The 16,638-nt window shown below is 41.4% G+C and overlaps 1 protein-coding gene across 1 annotated transcript in view; it reads left to right on the forward strand.

The window, feature by feature from the left end:
* Positions 1-16,638, forward strand: part of MTHFD1 (methylenetetrahydrofolate dehydrogenase, cyclohydrolase and formyltetrahydrofolate synthetase 1) — a 74,866-nt gene that overhangs the window by 33,782 nt on the left and 24,446 nt on the right. The window contains exons 17-22 of the mRNA XM_088149752.1: positions 575-651; positions 1,193-1,333; positions 3,285-3,353; positions 5,294-5,405; positions 6,487-6,626; positions 16,451-16,492. Coding sequence (XP_088005878.1) covers positions 575-651; positions 1,193-1,333; positions 3,285-3,353; positions 5,294-5,405; positions 6,487-6,626; positions 16,451-16,492 — 581 coding nt within the window. The remainder of the gene's footprint in view (positions 1-574; positions 652-1,192; positions 1,334-3,284; positions 3,354-5,293; positions 5,406-6,486; positions 6,627-16,450; positions 16,493-16,638) is intronic.

Raw genomic sequence — 16,638 nt, forward strand, 5'->3', positions numbered from 1 at the left:
GGATGATGGCATTTAAAGTCCAGCACACTTGGAAGGGCATAAGCTGGGGAAGACTCCCTTATATTATGCAAATCCTGTTTCCTATCACCTTCTTGTGAGATTTTCCTGTATGTCTAGATGACTAGAAATAACATTCTATAAAACCACATGGACATTTAAAATATGAGCACCAGTGTGGTTTATTTCTCAAAGCATTGGTCTAGGATTGGGAGATCTAGGTTTGAGTCTACCCTCAGCCATGAAAGTTCACTGAGTGACTCTCCCTTAGCCCAACCAACTTACAGCTTGCTGTTTTGGGGCTAAAATGAAGGGAGATCTCCATGGAAGTCACCGTGAACTCTTGGAGAAAAAGCCAGGCATACTTCTAATAAAGAAGTAAATTTTAAAAAATACTCCTGTGGATTGCCACCTTAGCAATTTATTTCTCACAGCCCTTCTTCTAATGACTTCTCTTATGTTTGTGAGATAACCTTGATGGCATTAATAGTTTAAAAGGTGCATGTATAAAAAGTTGAATAGTCATTGCTAAGTTCCCCATGTTTCTCCATTTGTCTTCTTACCTTCTCTTATGTAGTATTGGACACAAATGACAGGTTTCTGCGAACCATCACAATTGGCCAGTCTTCATCTGAGAAGGGATACACACGTGCAGTAAGTGTCTTTTCTCTTTCACTCAGATTTTTTTAGAATAGCAGGCATTTTTATCTCTTGGCAACTGAGGGCTGATCTTGAGCTAAGGGTGTGTGCATGTTTCTCTGTTTTCCAGATGTAGCTATCCCCATATTGCCTTCATTTTGAGGGCTGCTTCTGTCAATGGTAGTGATTGTGTGAAGAAGCTTGTCAGATATGAGATTTTCTCCTTAGTTTTTGCCCTCTTTCACATACAGAACAACACCCTCCTTAGAATGCCCTTTCCTGTCATTGCTCATAAAGCTGCCATCCATCACCTGGTGCTGTTCACATGATCAATGGCTGTGCTAACTGGGAGATCTGGGAGGTGTAGTTCTGAACAGCTAGGCAGCACCAAATCTGGAGATGGCTACTACTGATGTTTAGAAATGATTGTTTCTAGATTATTATGATTCCTTAATCATATGTTTTATGTCCTCCCTATGTCTTTTTAAATCAAATACTTCGGCTGTGTTCAGTTAAGGCTATTTTTGATCCTGTTTGTTTTTTTCCTCCCCCGCAGGCCCAGTTTGACATTACAGTAGCTAGTGAGATCATGGCAGTCTTAGCACTCACAGACAGCCTGGAGGATATGAGACAACGCCTGGGCAAAATGGTGGTTGCCTCCAGCAAGAAAGGTGTTCCAGTCACCACAGAAGATCTGGTACATTCAACATGATTCTGTTTGGAAGAAAATGCAACTTGATTGAAGAAGACACAATATTCATGTAGTTATGTTTGTAGGATGTAACTCATTTCATTGACACCGAAAACTGAGTATAGAGTTCAAAACCCAAATTTGCATAGCCTGACTCTCTGGATAATTTGTGAGCCACCCAGAGTTTGGTTCAAGATGGGCGGCTGTAGAAATGTTTGACGTGACGTGACGTGACGTGACATGACATAAGGCATATTTTTTCCTATCTTATTTCTGCTCCAAGACTGCCATTGTTGGTGAAAACTAGATAGCTTCCTTCTAGAAGAAGTGCCTTGTTATGGTAGTCCCTCTGTTGGTGATAAGATTGCTGTGCCAAGAACTACTTCACACAAAAGAAAAGGGTATTACTAGCAAGAAAACGTAAAGAGCTTCTAACATAGTTCTGTTGAGCATAATTTGTAGTACAGTGCTGTTGTGGAGTGCCTGGTGTAGCAATGTTACATTGAATGTAAAATGCTGCATCTAAGACTGGAATTGGTGCTGGTGGGCTTTGCCAAGGTTTGGCAGCTGCATGAAAACAAGCATCAAGTGGGTGAATACCTTAAAAAGAGAAAGAAGTTGATTCTAGCAGGCAACTTCTATAGAACATGGAAAAGGGATCCTCTGAGCTCTTGTTTCCCTACCTGTGTCGCTAGCTGTGTTGGTCAATGGCTAGTAGGGATGATCAACATTTCTGAAAAATGTAAGCTGGGAAAGACCAGTGAAGGTACTTTTTTAGAAAAACTCTTTCAAACGCTTTTTATTCCATGCATCTAACAACTGAGCTAGTTAAGATGTTCACAGTTTTAAATATATATTGTGTTCTTTTTGAGAGAATTGATCTCTGGGGAAGCTTTCTAGGCTGTATTGTCGAAGGCTTTCACGGCCGGCATACAATGGCTGGTGTGGGTCTTCCGGGCTGTGTGGCCGTGTTCTGGAAGTTTTGTTTCCTAATGTTTCACCAGCACCTGTGACTGGCATCTTCAGAGTGCAGGAGCACAAACAGGAGCAGTTCTCTCTGTGCCCAGGGTGATGTGACCCCAGGATGTGCCCAGGGTGATGTATCCCCAGGAAGATACACACAGATTCTGACACCAAAACAAGCAGCCACTCAGTAACCCAACCCCCACACACACTCAATCCCCCCCTTCCCCCCCCCAGACCTCTATAAATACCCACAGGTGCTGGCGAAACGTTAGGAAACAAAACTTCCAGAACACGGCCACACAGCCCGGAAGACCCACACCAGCCATTTCTGAGGCTCCTTTAAAGATTGGCAAAAAGGCACCTTTTTTTAGTCATTAAAAAAACTGCAATAACTTTCACATTCTCCACTCAAGAGAGAAAAATCAGGGTGTTTTTTAGTCAAAACCAGTTTGGGGAAGCAAAGTCCAACAACTTTTTGGCAACTTGCATTTGAACGTGAGGTTTAGAATCCTCTGGAAGATTCAATTGACTCATTTCTGAGATTGTACGTGCTTTATCTATGACAGAAGTAGCCAGCTTCAGTCATATCAGGCAGCATATGTCGATTGCTGGGATTCTTGCAAAGTTAGGTTCAGTGGACCTTGTCTGATTTGGCAAGACTCTTAGGATGACAAACAGGTATGTATTCAGGATTTCTCAATGTGTATCTAGTAAATAATTTTAAAAATAGACCTTGAAATTTCAGACATTGAAATTTGTCTTCTCCCAAATTTCTGGCAATAGAGTTTGAAATAAGGCAAAAACGTAGAGCAAACTGGATTCTAAATAAAACCTAAACATGGCCCCTTTATGATGTATTTCTATGCAAAGACTAGGAGAACGGTACATCATGGTTATAAAAAGTAGAAGGCTTATTAGCTTGAAATGCCATAAACCTAAATAAATGGACAAGAACTGCTACTTAAATAATTCTTCCTACTTATTTCCTTAGGGAGTGAGCGGTGCCCTGGCAGTTTTGATGAAAGATGCTATTAAGCCCAACCTCATGCAGACTTTGGAAGTAAGTATAGTTTGTGCAGATGCTTTTAGCTGAAAATAAGGACATACATTAAAATACGGTCTATTTCAGTGGTTTTCTCTTATACGGGTTACTGCATTATCACCATTGTCATCAGGTGCTTCTGCTGCTTATCAGATAAAAGGGAGGACAGCAATGTGTTATCCATAGGAGCTATGGAACATAAGACCTCCCCAACAACATCCACAGGATCCCAAAATTAAATTAAAAATAGTGTTTAATAATTTATTTTAAAAAAAGACTTTTAGCCTTTTTAAAAATAAATTTAAAATGAAAAAAACTGGTAAGATTGTGACATTTCACATAATTCTTGCTCCAAATCTCAGATGCCCAAATCTCAGAAGTTTTTGAGACATGAAAACTTCATAAGATGCAGTGTTCTCATGAGATTTGACCATTTTTGAGAATTTATTGTGGTGCTCGGTAGAATTTTGGATTAAATCATTGGTTTATTTTGTAATGCCAGCTTTACCAGCTTGTAGAATTCTATGTAGCCTATGGGAAGATGGTTCCCAAAATGTTTTGTTTATTGTGACCTTCCTTTTGGAGTTTTCCTTGTAATTTAAGGAAGTTATTTTTATTAGTTAATTATGAATGCTGTTAACTTGAAAGAGTTAAGCAGTCTATGCATCTGCTATTATTTTTGGATGTGACCTTTCTTTTCTTACACAATCTTCCATATCCCATACAACTGAATGCCCAGTTGTTTCCTTTCTGCTCCTCCCACATTGCCATCCACTGTGAAATTCATTATCATTCATTACTTGAATGGCTTTAAAAGGGATTAAATAAATTTATGGAGGTCAGGTTTTCAAAAGGTTGTTTGTCTTCAAATTCAACATTACCTCTGAATTGGCGGTCCATGCCCCAAATACCAATTGCAGGGGGAAATTGGTATTTGGAAAAACTTGTCTGCATCTTCTGCTTCTGAGCACACCTGAGGCATTTGGTTTGCCACATTGAGAAACAAAATTCTGGACTAGGATTGGTGTTGCCCTGATCAGGCAGCACTGTTCTTAGGTTCCTATATTTGCTCCTCTCGTAATTATTCCATTCTGCTTGCTCACCATCCTTCTTATCTTTTTGCTGTTTTCTTTCTTTCATGGAAACTATCCTGGGAAGCATTTACTTGAGAGGGTAATACATAAAATGAACCTGTTGCTATCAAGCCCACAAAAGCTTGCAGGCCATTCTCTTTCAGAGCTTTGTTTTATTCCTGACTTGCAAGTTCTTTCACAAAGTTGTTGTTTTTGTATACAAAAACATGTATGTTTCTGTTTTCCATAGTAGTGCAGTCAGACATTTTTCCTGCATCTGTTGTTCTTTCTGCAGCTTTCTTCATCTCCTACTAATTTCAGATGTCAGTACCTTCTGTCTCTTGTGCCAGTATACCAAAAATGTACATGCGTGTACCAACATAATACATGTACATCTGTTGTTTGCCAGTGAATTGCTTCTCAGTTCCATGCACTGGAGCCTCGTAGGGCCTTTGCCGCCCATTCTTTCTCCCACCCCTCTGAAATTATTTATAGCACACCTCAAACACTCCATTACTTCCCTCTTTCATCACAAAAATAGGATTGTTTTTTCTACCCTACTCTCCCTCCTGCGTGTTTTTTCCTGTTGGCTTTTTAATCTTTTGGGTGAGTAAGACATGTATTAAAACAGAGACTGACTGAGCAAGAGCTGCCCTTCCCTTCTCAGGGTTGGTGCATGTGGTTGGGCCTTACCATGAAAGGCTGATTACTTTTTGTATAATACGTTCTGATTTGCCTTGCAGGCTTATATATGAATAACTTTTACTGAGTGCAGCAAAATGTACTTCCAAATACTGTAAGGATATGTAGGTTTGCCATGTTCTAGATGACAAGATGCTAATTTCTCTTTCTTTCTGTTCTTCTGTTTCTGTTCATATCTGTCAGAGTAATCCAGTGTTTGTCCATGCTGGTCCATTTGCTAACATCGCTCATGGCAACTCATCTGTCCTGGCAGACAAGATTGCCCTGAAGCTCGTTGGCAAGGATGGGTTTGTTGGTAAGCCTCTTTCCATCTTTGGGTGTGGTTTCTTTATAAAATGCATTGCTACACGATGTAGTGAAGACTGTTGGTTGAAGTGCTTCCAGAGGTTGGGAAGGCAAATTCATAAAGGATCACTCTCTCAACAGCCACTGGTCACAATGGTTGTAGGGTTCTCCATGTTCAGAAGTTCCATGCCTGTGAGCCACAGCAGGAGAGCACTACTGCTATGATGTTCTTACCTCCTATTTTTAAAGGAAAGAATGGGGATTGGATATGCAAAGTAACTGAATTAGAGGGTTGAAAAGAGGCAGTGATTGCCTCAGGTAAAGAAATCAGATGAACTATAATAGGTTCTAGGAATAGGAGTACGAGAACAGTCATAAGTTAATTATAGGTTAACAAAAGATTTTCTGAGAGAAATAAAATGACATGGAGTCTGTCTTGCCTTTTTTTCTTCCTGGAATGCCAGTTATTTGTGTGGAATTCGTTAGGCTGGAGAAGGTCTTTTCTAATTATTGACATATTTTACACAACCATTGCTTAGCATGAGTTTTGTTCAGTCACCATCTTGGAATGGTTCTTGGTGTACTACTGGCCCCAGAGGTAACCGCAATTAAGAAAAAAGTGATAATCATGAGAGGTGCATGACAGGAGATACGCAGAGATGCAAGCTTATCTGTTAGCATTACTATTTCCTTAGCTGTCCTCTCTCCTAGCTTGCATCAGTTGCTGCTAGAGCTGTGCAATGAGGAGGAGGAGGAAGGGGAGGCAATCCTGTTCTCAGACTTTCTTTGCCTTTCTGAGCATTTTGTTAACATGCTGCTGCTGGGTTTTTTTGTTTTTTGTTTTAATTGTAATTAAATTGTAAAGGTTTAATTGTAAACCTTCTGTCATGTTGTGTATAACATTTAAGCAACTCCATAATATGATTTAACTCATTCAATTCCGTGGGCAGGGATCATAGTAATATAAATCCCCCAAGTCTTCAAGGGAAGAAAGGGGACAAATTGATGATGATGACGACGATAATGATGATGCTATGCAAAAAAAGAAAGCAGACTGTACGTAACAATGAATTTCATTATTCTGCATGCAGTGACTGAAGCTGGCTTCGGAGCTGATATTGGCATGGAAAAATTCTTTGACATCAAGTGTCGGTATTCCGGTTTGCAGCCTCATGTGGTAGTCTTGGTCGCCACTGTCCGAGCTCTGAAAATGCATGGTGGAGGCCCCACAGTAAGTGCTGGTCTTGGTCTTAGGGAATCCTGTGTGCCATGATGATCTGGAACATGAAAGATGCTGGGCTCAACTAGTAATACCAGATTCTATTGGCTAGATTTGCCATCAGCTCCCTTGAAAGACATTTTCTCCCATTATTTCTTTGATAGATGAAGACAGTAACGGCCCGATTTCCTGGCACCTTGTCCCATTGCATGTGTACCTGACTGGGCCCTGCAGTCCTCTTTGGAGGCCTTTTTCCAAGTATCCCTGGCAAATGAAGTGGCTACAGTGGAAAAGGTCTCAGTTCTAGGGACCTGCTTATGAAATGCCTCCTCCAGTGAGACACTTCTGGCGCCTGGATTTGTGGTTTTCCAAGGCTAGGGGGGAAAAAGTTGTCTTCCTCCAAATATTGTTATAATTCTGCATTCAGTTGGAATTTAAGCACCTGTTCTATACTGGAATAATAGATTTTATGTTTCTTGTGCCATGTGATTTCCTATTGTTTTTTTTTTCTTTTTAATGTCTTTAGAAACATCTAATGGTTTAATAATGCTGCCATCCCCCCAGAGAACTTCAGTTATTTTGGAAGATCAGAAGCAATAATCATTGATCGATATTGCTCCTGGTTCAGCTCAGTAATTGCTTAAGCCCCATATTTTCACCCTTTTTCTTCTCACTGGTTATTTCTCTTCTTTTTTTATATATATAATTAAAAAGCAGGTTCCATCAGTGCATTCTAATAATGGCAAATTTCATTTAGCGTTGTACTTGCACTGAATATTTTAATACCCATTTTTTTCCATCCTCTTTTCTTCATGTGTCTTGCCTGCTATGTCACCATATCACACTAAATCTTAGTGTCCACGTGGTCCATTGGCCAAATGTAGCCCTTAGCAGCCTCCTTTGTATTCCTGGAGCCTGCCAAACAGGTGGACTCAACAGCAGGGGAGCATATCATGACATGAAAGAGGATACAAACATGTTCTTCTTTTGCTGTGATGGGGGAAGATTATGTACATGTGCATGTTTTTATAGGATTATTTGTACAGCCTAATGCCTGGCATAAATTGCAGTTTGGGGGCCAAAAAGCTACCTAGCACAATATACACAAACAGAAAGGAATCATAATGAAACTTGAAGTCATGTACTTCCTCCTCTTCTTCAATTCATGCTCTCTTCCAGATAGGATAGAACTTCAGAGGTGTTTACTGCTTCTCTAGTATGGCTTATTTAGAGGAGAGCTCGTACTTAATACTAACTATGGTCAGATGACATACAGATTGTTCAGGTTGTTAAGTCGTGTCCGACTCTTCATGACCCCATGAACCATATCACGCCAGGCCATCCTGTCCTTCACTGCATCCCTAAGTTTGCTCAGTTTCATGCTCATTGCTTCAGTGATGCTATTTAACCATCTCATCCTCTGCCGTCCTCTTCTCCTTTTGCCTTCAATCTTTCCCAGCATCAGGGTCTTTTCCAAAGAGTCCTCTCTTCGCATTAGGTGACCAAAGTACAGTGGGGCAAAAAAGTATTTAGTCAGCCACCAATTGTGCAAGTTCTCCCACTTAAAAAGATGAGAGAGGCCTGTAATTTTCATCATAGGTATACCTCAACTATGAGAGACAAAATGGGGGAAAAAATCCAGAAAATCACATTGTCTGATTTTTAAAGAATTTATTTGCAAATCATGGTGGAAAATAAGTATTTGGTCAATATCAAAAGTTCATCTCAATACTTTGTTATATATCCTTTGTTGGCAATGACAGAGGTCAAACGTTTTCTGTAAGTCCTCACAAGGTTTTCACACACTGTGGCTGGTATTTTGGCCCATTCCTCCATGCGGATCTCCTCTAGAGCAGTGATGTTTTGGGGCTGTCGCTGGGCAACACGGACTTTCAACTCCCTCCAAAGGTTTTCCATGGGGTTGAGATCTGGAGACTGGCTAGGCCACTCCAGGACCTTGAAATGCTTCTTACGAAGCCACTCCTTCGTTGCCCGGGCGGTGTGTTTGGGATCATTGTCATGCTGAAAGACCCAGCCACGTTTCATCTTCAGTGCCCTTGCTGATGGAAGGAGGTGTTCACTCAAAATCTCACAATACATGGCCTCATTCATTCTTTCCTTTACACGGATCAGTCGTCCTGGTCCCTTTGCAGAAAAACAGCCCCAAAGCATGATGTTTCCACCCCCATGCTTCACAGTAGGTATGGTGTTCTTTGGATGCAACTCAGCATTCTCTCTCCTCCAAACATGACAAGTTGAGTTTAGACCAAAATGTTCTACTTTGGTTTCATCTGACCATATGACATTCTCCCAATCCTCTTCTGGATCATCCAGATGCTCTCTAGCAAACTTCAGACGGGCCCGGACATGTACTGGCTTAAGCAGGGGGACACGTCTGGCACTGCAGGTTTTTAGTCCCTGGCAGCATAGTGTGTTACTGATGGTAGCCTTTGTTACTTTGGTCCCAGCTCTCTGCAGGTCATTTACTAGGTCCCCCCGTGTGGTTCTGGGATTTTTGCTCACCGTTCTTGTGATCATTTTGACCCCATGGGGTGAGATCTTGCATGGAGCCCCAGATCAAGGGAGATTATCAGTGGTCTTGTATGTCTTCCATTTTCTAATTATTGCTCCCACAGTTGATTTCTTCACACCAAGCTGCTTGCCTATTGCACATTCAGTCTTCCCAGCCTGGTGCAGGTCTACAATTTTGTTTCTGGTGTCCTTCAACAGCTCTTTGGTCTTGGCCATAACGGAGTTTGGTGTGTGACTGTTTGAGGTTGTGGACAGGTGTCTTTTATACTGATAACAAGGTCAAACAGGTGCCATTACTACAGGTAACGAGTGGAGGACAGAGGAGCCTCTTAAAGAAGTAGTTACAGGTCTGTGAGAGCCAGACATCTTGCTTGTTTGTAGGTGACCAAATACTTATTTTCCACCATGATTTGCAAATAAATTCTTTAAAAATCAGACAATGTGATTTTCTGGCTTTTTTTTCTCATTTTGTCTCTCATAGTTGAGGTATACCTATGATGAAAATTGCAGGCCTCTCTCATCTTTTTAAGTGGGAGAACTTGCACAATTGGTGGCTGACTAAATACTTTTTTGCCCCACTGTATCTGAGCTTGAGCTTCATTATCAATCCTTCCAATGAGCAATCAGGGTTGATTTCCTTTAAGATTGACTGGTTTGACCTCCTAGCAGTCCAGGGGACTCTTAAGAGTCTTCTCCAGCACCACAGTTCAAAGGCATCAATTCTTCAGCACTCAGCCTTCTTTATGATCCAGCTCTCACAGCCATACATTACTACTGAAAAAACCATAGCTTTGACTGTGTGGATCTTTGTCGGCAAGGTGATGTCTCTGCTTTTTAATATGCTATCTAGGTTTGCCATAGCTTTCCTCCCAAGGAGCAAGCATCTTTTAATAGTTGCATTCTCCATCTGCGGTGATCTTGGAGCCCAAATAAATGAAGTCTGTTACTGCTTCCATTTCTACCCCTTCTATTTGCCAGGAATTGATGGGTCCAGATGCCATGATCTTAGTTTTTTTAATGTTGAGTTTCAAGCCAGCTTTTGGACTCTCCTCTTTCACCCTCATCAAGAGGCTCTTTAGTTCTTCTTCGCTTTCTGCCATTAGGGTGGTATCGTCTGCATATCTGAGGTTGTTGATGTTTCTCCCTGCAATCTTAATTCTAGGTTGTGATTCTTCCAGTCTGGCATTTCTCATGATGTACTCTGCATATAGGTTAAATAAGCAGGGTGACAGTATACAGCCTTGTTGTACTCCTTTCCCTATTTTGAACCAATCGGTTGTTCCATGAAATACAGGTAGTCCTCAACTTATAACCACAATAGGGGCCGGAAAATTTATCATTAAGTGGTATAGTCATTAAGTGAGGCATCACATGACCGCACCCGATTTTACAACCTTTTTTGCTATAGTGGTTAAGTGAATCACACAGTTCCCCATTGACTTTGCTTGTTGGAAGCCAGCTGGGAAGGTTGCAAATGGCAATCATGTGATTCTGAGATGCTGCAACCATTGTAAATACATGCTGGTTGCCAAGCACCCAAATTTTGATCACGCGACTGCAGGGACACTGCAATGGTTGTAAGTGTGAGGACCAGTCAAAAGTCACTTTCTTCAGTGCCATCATAACTTTGAACAGTCACTAAACGAATGGTCATAAGTCAAGGACTACCTGTAAGTGTCTTTTGAATTTCACCAGAGTCACTTATCTATATCATGATTCCTAGTCCAGAATATACTACACACTATTTATAAGGGAAGCAGAAAGTGTCATGTGTTCCTTCTAACCCATAGCAAGAAGGAGAGAAAGCTGATGAATGCTAAATTTTGAGATCCTGTGGTAAGTTTGCTTACAAAATGGTTGCCATGGGAGATTTGCCTATTCACAAAATGGCTGCTACAATTATAAAACACCCACTTACCGGAAGCAAATTAACCTCCTAGGATGCTCTCTACTGTCCCAGTGGGACCTTTTGCAGCCCAAATGCATTCCTATAAATAACAGTAAAGCAACAGCTGGTGTTTTGCTTTGCAACATGCAGATTCCTCTTTATTCTCAGTCACCAGAGATGAAGCCTATAGGAAAGGATTTCTGTCTCTTCTAGATGGAAGGCAGGCCCTAAGATGTTTCCCTGTCCTGTGGAGGAAGCCCCTAGAAAAAGCAGTTGCTTTCCTTCAGCTCCATTTGTGGGGGTGAAAAGAGGGGGAATAATGACCACCAGCCAAACAAAATCACCTGCATCAACAGATTGGCAGGAGGTGGCAGCCAAGGGGGTCTTACAGCCATGCTCCAAGAGCAGTCTGGGAAACCACAGAAGCTGACAAGCCCATAGAGCCTCAAGCAAGCCCAGCAGGAACATAATGTGATTGTGGGCTCTTACAGCTGTCCCATGCTTAGTTCCCACTTCCAAAAGAAAGAGCAATAGAAAAAGAGAGTGTGCTTGATCAGTCAGCTGGAAGGCTGAAGCCAATTCCTGGAGCAGTCCCTACCACAGCTGGCAGATGAGATGATAGGTGATAGGGCCTTTCCCCTCTCACAGTAGACGAGGCCCTGGGTGACGCCAACAGTTTGGCAGCCATTCCAGGACACAGGTCAGGAAGAGCGACATGGAACATTAAGTGAACCCAGACCACTGGATTTCCCTTTATTCCACCAATTGCTTAGTAGGGGAAGAGCTGAAGGATACTGGAGGTAGAGATATGTCATGGGGGGATGGAGACAGCCCTGTGAGAAGAACAAGAGAGATGTGAGTTGGGCTCTTGCTCAGGGCTAGAGAATGGGTAAGATTTAGTTGGGCCCTGAATACTCGAGCAAGGCATAGATGCTCTGGCTGCCTTCTCTTCCCTCCATAATGCTTTTTCCAGAGCAGAATTATATGCAGTTCTAAACCACAGCAGGAGTTGTTGTTCCCCACCCCCATCCCGCTTTTAAAAAAATAATATATACGGGATAGCTACTTCCATTGCCAAAAGCCTATCCAGTGAGATCAGTTATTTCCCATACACACAAACAGGTAAAGAGAAGGCTACAACCTCCTGTTTGGGTCTCCAGCCTTAAATATTCTAAGTTAGCTGTTCTCTTCCAGGGGGCCATATGTCCCCCTGGGAGCCCTAAGATATTTCAGGGGGTCTGGAAGTGAAAAACATGTAATGGGTGGGCCATGGCACATGCTGAAGGGGCACGGAAAAGCAAAATGTATTATACTACAGATACTGTCTTGTTGATGCCAGAAAATGAACCAGTTACTGTCCCATGTCTGTATCTTGTAATGAGACCTGGATGCGGGGGGGGGCGGCACAGGAGACAAATAAGGTTGGAAGGGCACCATGGGCAAAAAAAGGTTGAGAAACACTGCTGTAAGTGACATAGAACATCCCCTATTTTCTCCAAGGGACACTGGCACAATAGAATGTATACTTCCAGATGAGAACTTTCACCATGTTTTTATGATACTGGAATAAAATGGAAATTGGAGAGCTGTTCCGAACCATAGGTTTCAGGATAAGGTCATTGGGTATTGACCTTCAGAATAGAGACATAAAAATCAACTTTATAGGTTTGGTGGATTTATCAGAGACCTGCTTACACGTGAGGCACGCTCTGATGAAACCTGGTTACACATAAGGCTGACAATCGTACTACAGATCAGAAGACAGAATCAGAACCAACTCAAAGCAGACGACAGAACAGCCCTCAAAAACCTAAAGAAGGACCAAACCCTCATCATCCTCCCAGCAGACAAAGGCTGAACCACGTTTATTATGGATAGATCATAATACATACAAAAAGCTGAAGAATTACTGGAGGGCAAATAAACCTACATCCCAGTAAACACCAACCTGATACAGAAACTAGACAACCTGATCAAGTGAACCCTTAGTGACCTAACCAAGAAAGGCCAGATCACAAAAGAACAATGGTGGATGAAAAGCAGCGGACCCATCCTCCCACACTTCTACGGTTACCCCAAAATACACAAGCCCAACATTCCTCTCTGGCCAATTGTAACGTTACCAGGGACCCCAACATACAACATAGTGAAAGAACTTACAAAAAAGCTTGGACATCTCACAGGAGCAAATATTCTATCAACTCCTCCAGAAAATCAAAGAACTAAAAATAGATGAAGATGAAATTATGGTCTCATTCAATGTCACAGCACTCTTTACATCCATAGACCCAGAACTAGTGAAAGAATCTATGGCAGTAGTACTACACAACACACCCAACCTAACCAAATACACTAAGATCAAAATACCTAGAATCATGGACTTCATCAACCTCTGCCTCACTACCTACTTTCAGTTTGATGGACAAATATACCAACAAATCAAAGGAACACCCATGGGATCACCACTCTCAGGACTCATAACAAAGATTGTAATGCAGCATCTAGAAACTACCACTTCCACACATACAGCCAAAAATATGGATACAATCAAAAGTATGTAGATGACACCGTCATAATAAAAAAGGAACAACTAGAGAAGACACATGAAACAACATCTTCAAAGGAATAAAATTCACAAGGGAAGAAGAAAACAACACACTACCCTTCCTGGATATCCACATCAGTAGAGGAAATGGCAGCAAATTAGAAAGACAAGTTTATTGAATAACAACCCACAGTAACCAAGTGCTCCATTACCAAAGTAACATCCCAACCTCCCACAAGAGGAGCTGTGTAAGAACATTATTCAGACAAGCACAAATGCACTGCAGCAACCCAGAACAGCAGAAAAAGGAAACAGATCACCTATACAGCATCTTTCAAAAAAATGGATACCTGTGTAACTTTATCAAAAAATGCCTGACCACTCAACCCACTACAGCACAACCAACACAAGCTATGAAAAAGATAACACTGCCATACATCAGAAACATCTCAGAACCAGCAGACTATTACAACCACGTGGCATCACTGTAGCACACAAACCAACTAAAGCCCTCCAAAACATCCTAAATAAACCAAAAGACCCAGTACCCCAAGAAGAAAAAACAGGAGTCATCTACAACATACAGCGTAAGAACTGTAACAACCACCATGAAGGACAGACAGGCAGAAAGCTAGCAAAGCACATCCATGAACACCAACTAGCAGTCAGAAGACAGATGAAAACCCCTTAATCTCACAACACATGGACAGACTCAACCATAGTTTCAACTGGGAAACTGTCAGCATCTTAGACCAAGCTAAATGGAATTCCTGGAAGCTTGGTACTCAGACAAGTCAGCAATCAACAGGCACATAGAGATTAACAACATCTACACACTATTCAAAGAGACAATAAAAAGGAAACAAAAAGACCAGAATACCTCCTTGCCAGCAATCAACACCCAGATAAGCAGGGATTAACATCGGGATTAACACCAGACAAACAAGCAGTAAACAATACCCTAATCAAGGAACTACCAACTCAGACAATCAAGCTGTAAACAACAGCCTAATCTAGGAACTACCAAGGGAAAAAGCAACTCCCCCACCAACACTGACAGGGCAAGCTACTGTATATAAACAGAAAGCAAACCCCACTCCCTTCTAGCACTGAAGATGTTACCTAATCGGATAATGAAACATCTGCAAGAAAACTCAGAGAACCCCAAGGACTCCACACCTGCTTACACATTCAATCAGAAACACACAGTAGGGGTTCATCACATTCACATATATTAGCGGTCAGTTTCAGAGACCAGATGGCCACAGACACCAGGCTAAAAGAATAGGGAGCCCACCAACTTCTGCAAAGAGATGGCATTACAGCAAATTCCATTTAAATGGTTAGAACAGATTCAGATTGAATGGCCTTCAGAGACTACAAACTTCTGTTCATGTCAGCAGAATACACCAAGAGGGCACTGAACAGTTGCTGTTTTGCTATCCAAGTGAGAAAAGAGAGGAATACCCAGAGCAGTTCCCAAAACGCCTGACCTTCCAGTCTGTACAGGAAGGTCAGGTGTACTGTAAGTTCAGTACTGCATACAAATTCAGAGTAGCTGCCAATATGTGCCTAGAAATTGAACTGGGCAATTCCTGAATATGGGTATTCCAGATTTGGCAATAGAGACCAATTTGGCCCCAGGGTGACCTGCCACCATTAAGATATATCAGTTGATTTGAAGCAAAGACAGAAACGTGTGACACCAGCAATAGGGATCTCTGAACTATTGGACTTCCTACAAGCAAGATTGAAGAGAGGGTTAGCAGCAAACTTGACACATAGACAAGCAGTTTCTTTAGTTTCTATTCTCCTGGACAGGCGAGTGGCACAATTTTAATTAGTACTGTTTCCTTAGGGAAACGCTTCTCTCAGACCTAGTGATTTACTGTTCCCCTGCATGGGACCTGTCATTAGCACTCAGGACTTTAATGACCAACTCCTTCAAGCCCATTAGACAAATTTCCATTATTATTCATACCTTGAAAACAGCCTTTTTAGTAACCCTAGCTTCTTATATGATGGTTGAGGAACTAGGGGTGATCTCAGGAAGGATCTATATATTTTCAAGATGGTTTTAAGACCAGTTTCCTGTTTCATGCCCAAGGTCAGTTTCAAATTTCATTTAGCACAACTTCTCAACTTCTGCCGGGTCCCAGACCGCACCAGAGAACGTGCCTGGTTCAAACTAGATGTGCACAGGGCTCTGAGAATCTACCTCAAATGCATTAGAGAGGCAAAAGACAATAACAGTCTGTTTCTTCTACAAAACAGAAAATCAGGGAAGATGAATTTCTGCTCCACAATGTATGAATGGGCTGGAGAATGCTTTGCCCTGCTACGTTGACCCACTCTGATAATACTATTATAGTTGTTTCTGGTGACTTTATTTCTGGTGATTGAGAATGGTAGTTTGACTTACTGGTGAAGTTACGTTTCTGTTCACCAGAAGATGGACATGGCAGTTCCACCTTTAGAAAGAGAGAAACCAGGTGGCCCTAGTGCTGAGATGAGAGTTACTTTATTGTATTCTTATGCTAGCCATTACATTCTGATGCTTTTTATTTTATTTTTTTAATGTTGCTGCCTCCAAACTCTTTTCTTTTGACCATATATTGAATGGAAATTATACATTTCTGGAGCTTCTAAATTGTTATATAAATTCAAACAAGAAACAGTTGTAATTTGAATACATATACAGACAGATGGGGAAGAATTTGTTCACTCTAGAAGAATTTCTTAATTCTTTCCCAAACTCCATTCATGAAGAAACCTGCTAATAAATTTCAGTTTGGAATACAAAGATACAAAACTGAGATACCAAGAGAATATCTTTTTGTTCCTTGATTGTCTTGTTCTTATTCTTTTCAGGTTACAGCTGGAGTCCCCTTGCCCAAAGAATACATTGTAGAGGTAACAATTGTGCTTTTGATTGTGTTTTGAATGTATATTTGATTTTATTGATTTTATTTTTGCTGATTCCTGCCTTGATAGAGATTCCTTCATTGTCAGGTGTTAAGTGTGTTACTGTTTCCATAACCAGAACAAATCAACCTTTG

Source organism: Python bivittatus, unplaced genomic scaffold (assembly GCF_059951505.1).
Source record: "Python bivittatus isolate LINGU-HERP-01145 unplaced genomic scaffold, Pbiv_v1 ctg000580_np1212, whole genome shotgun sequence".
In the NCBI taxonomy this organism is placed as follows: domain Eukaryota; kingdom Metazoa; phylum Chordata; class Lepidosauria; order Squamata; family Pythonidae; genus Python; species Python bivittatus.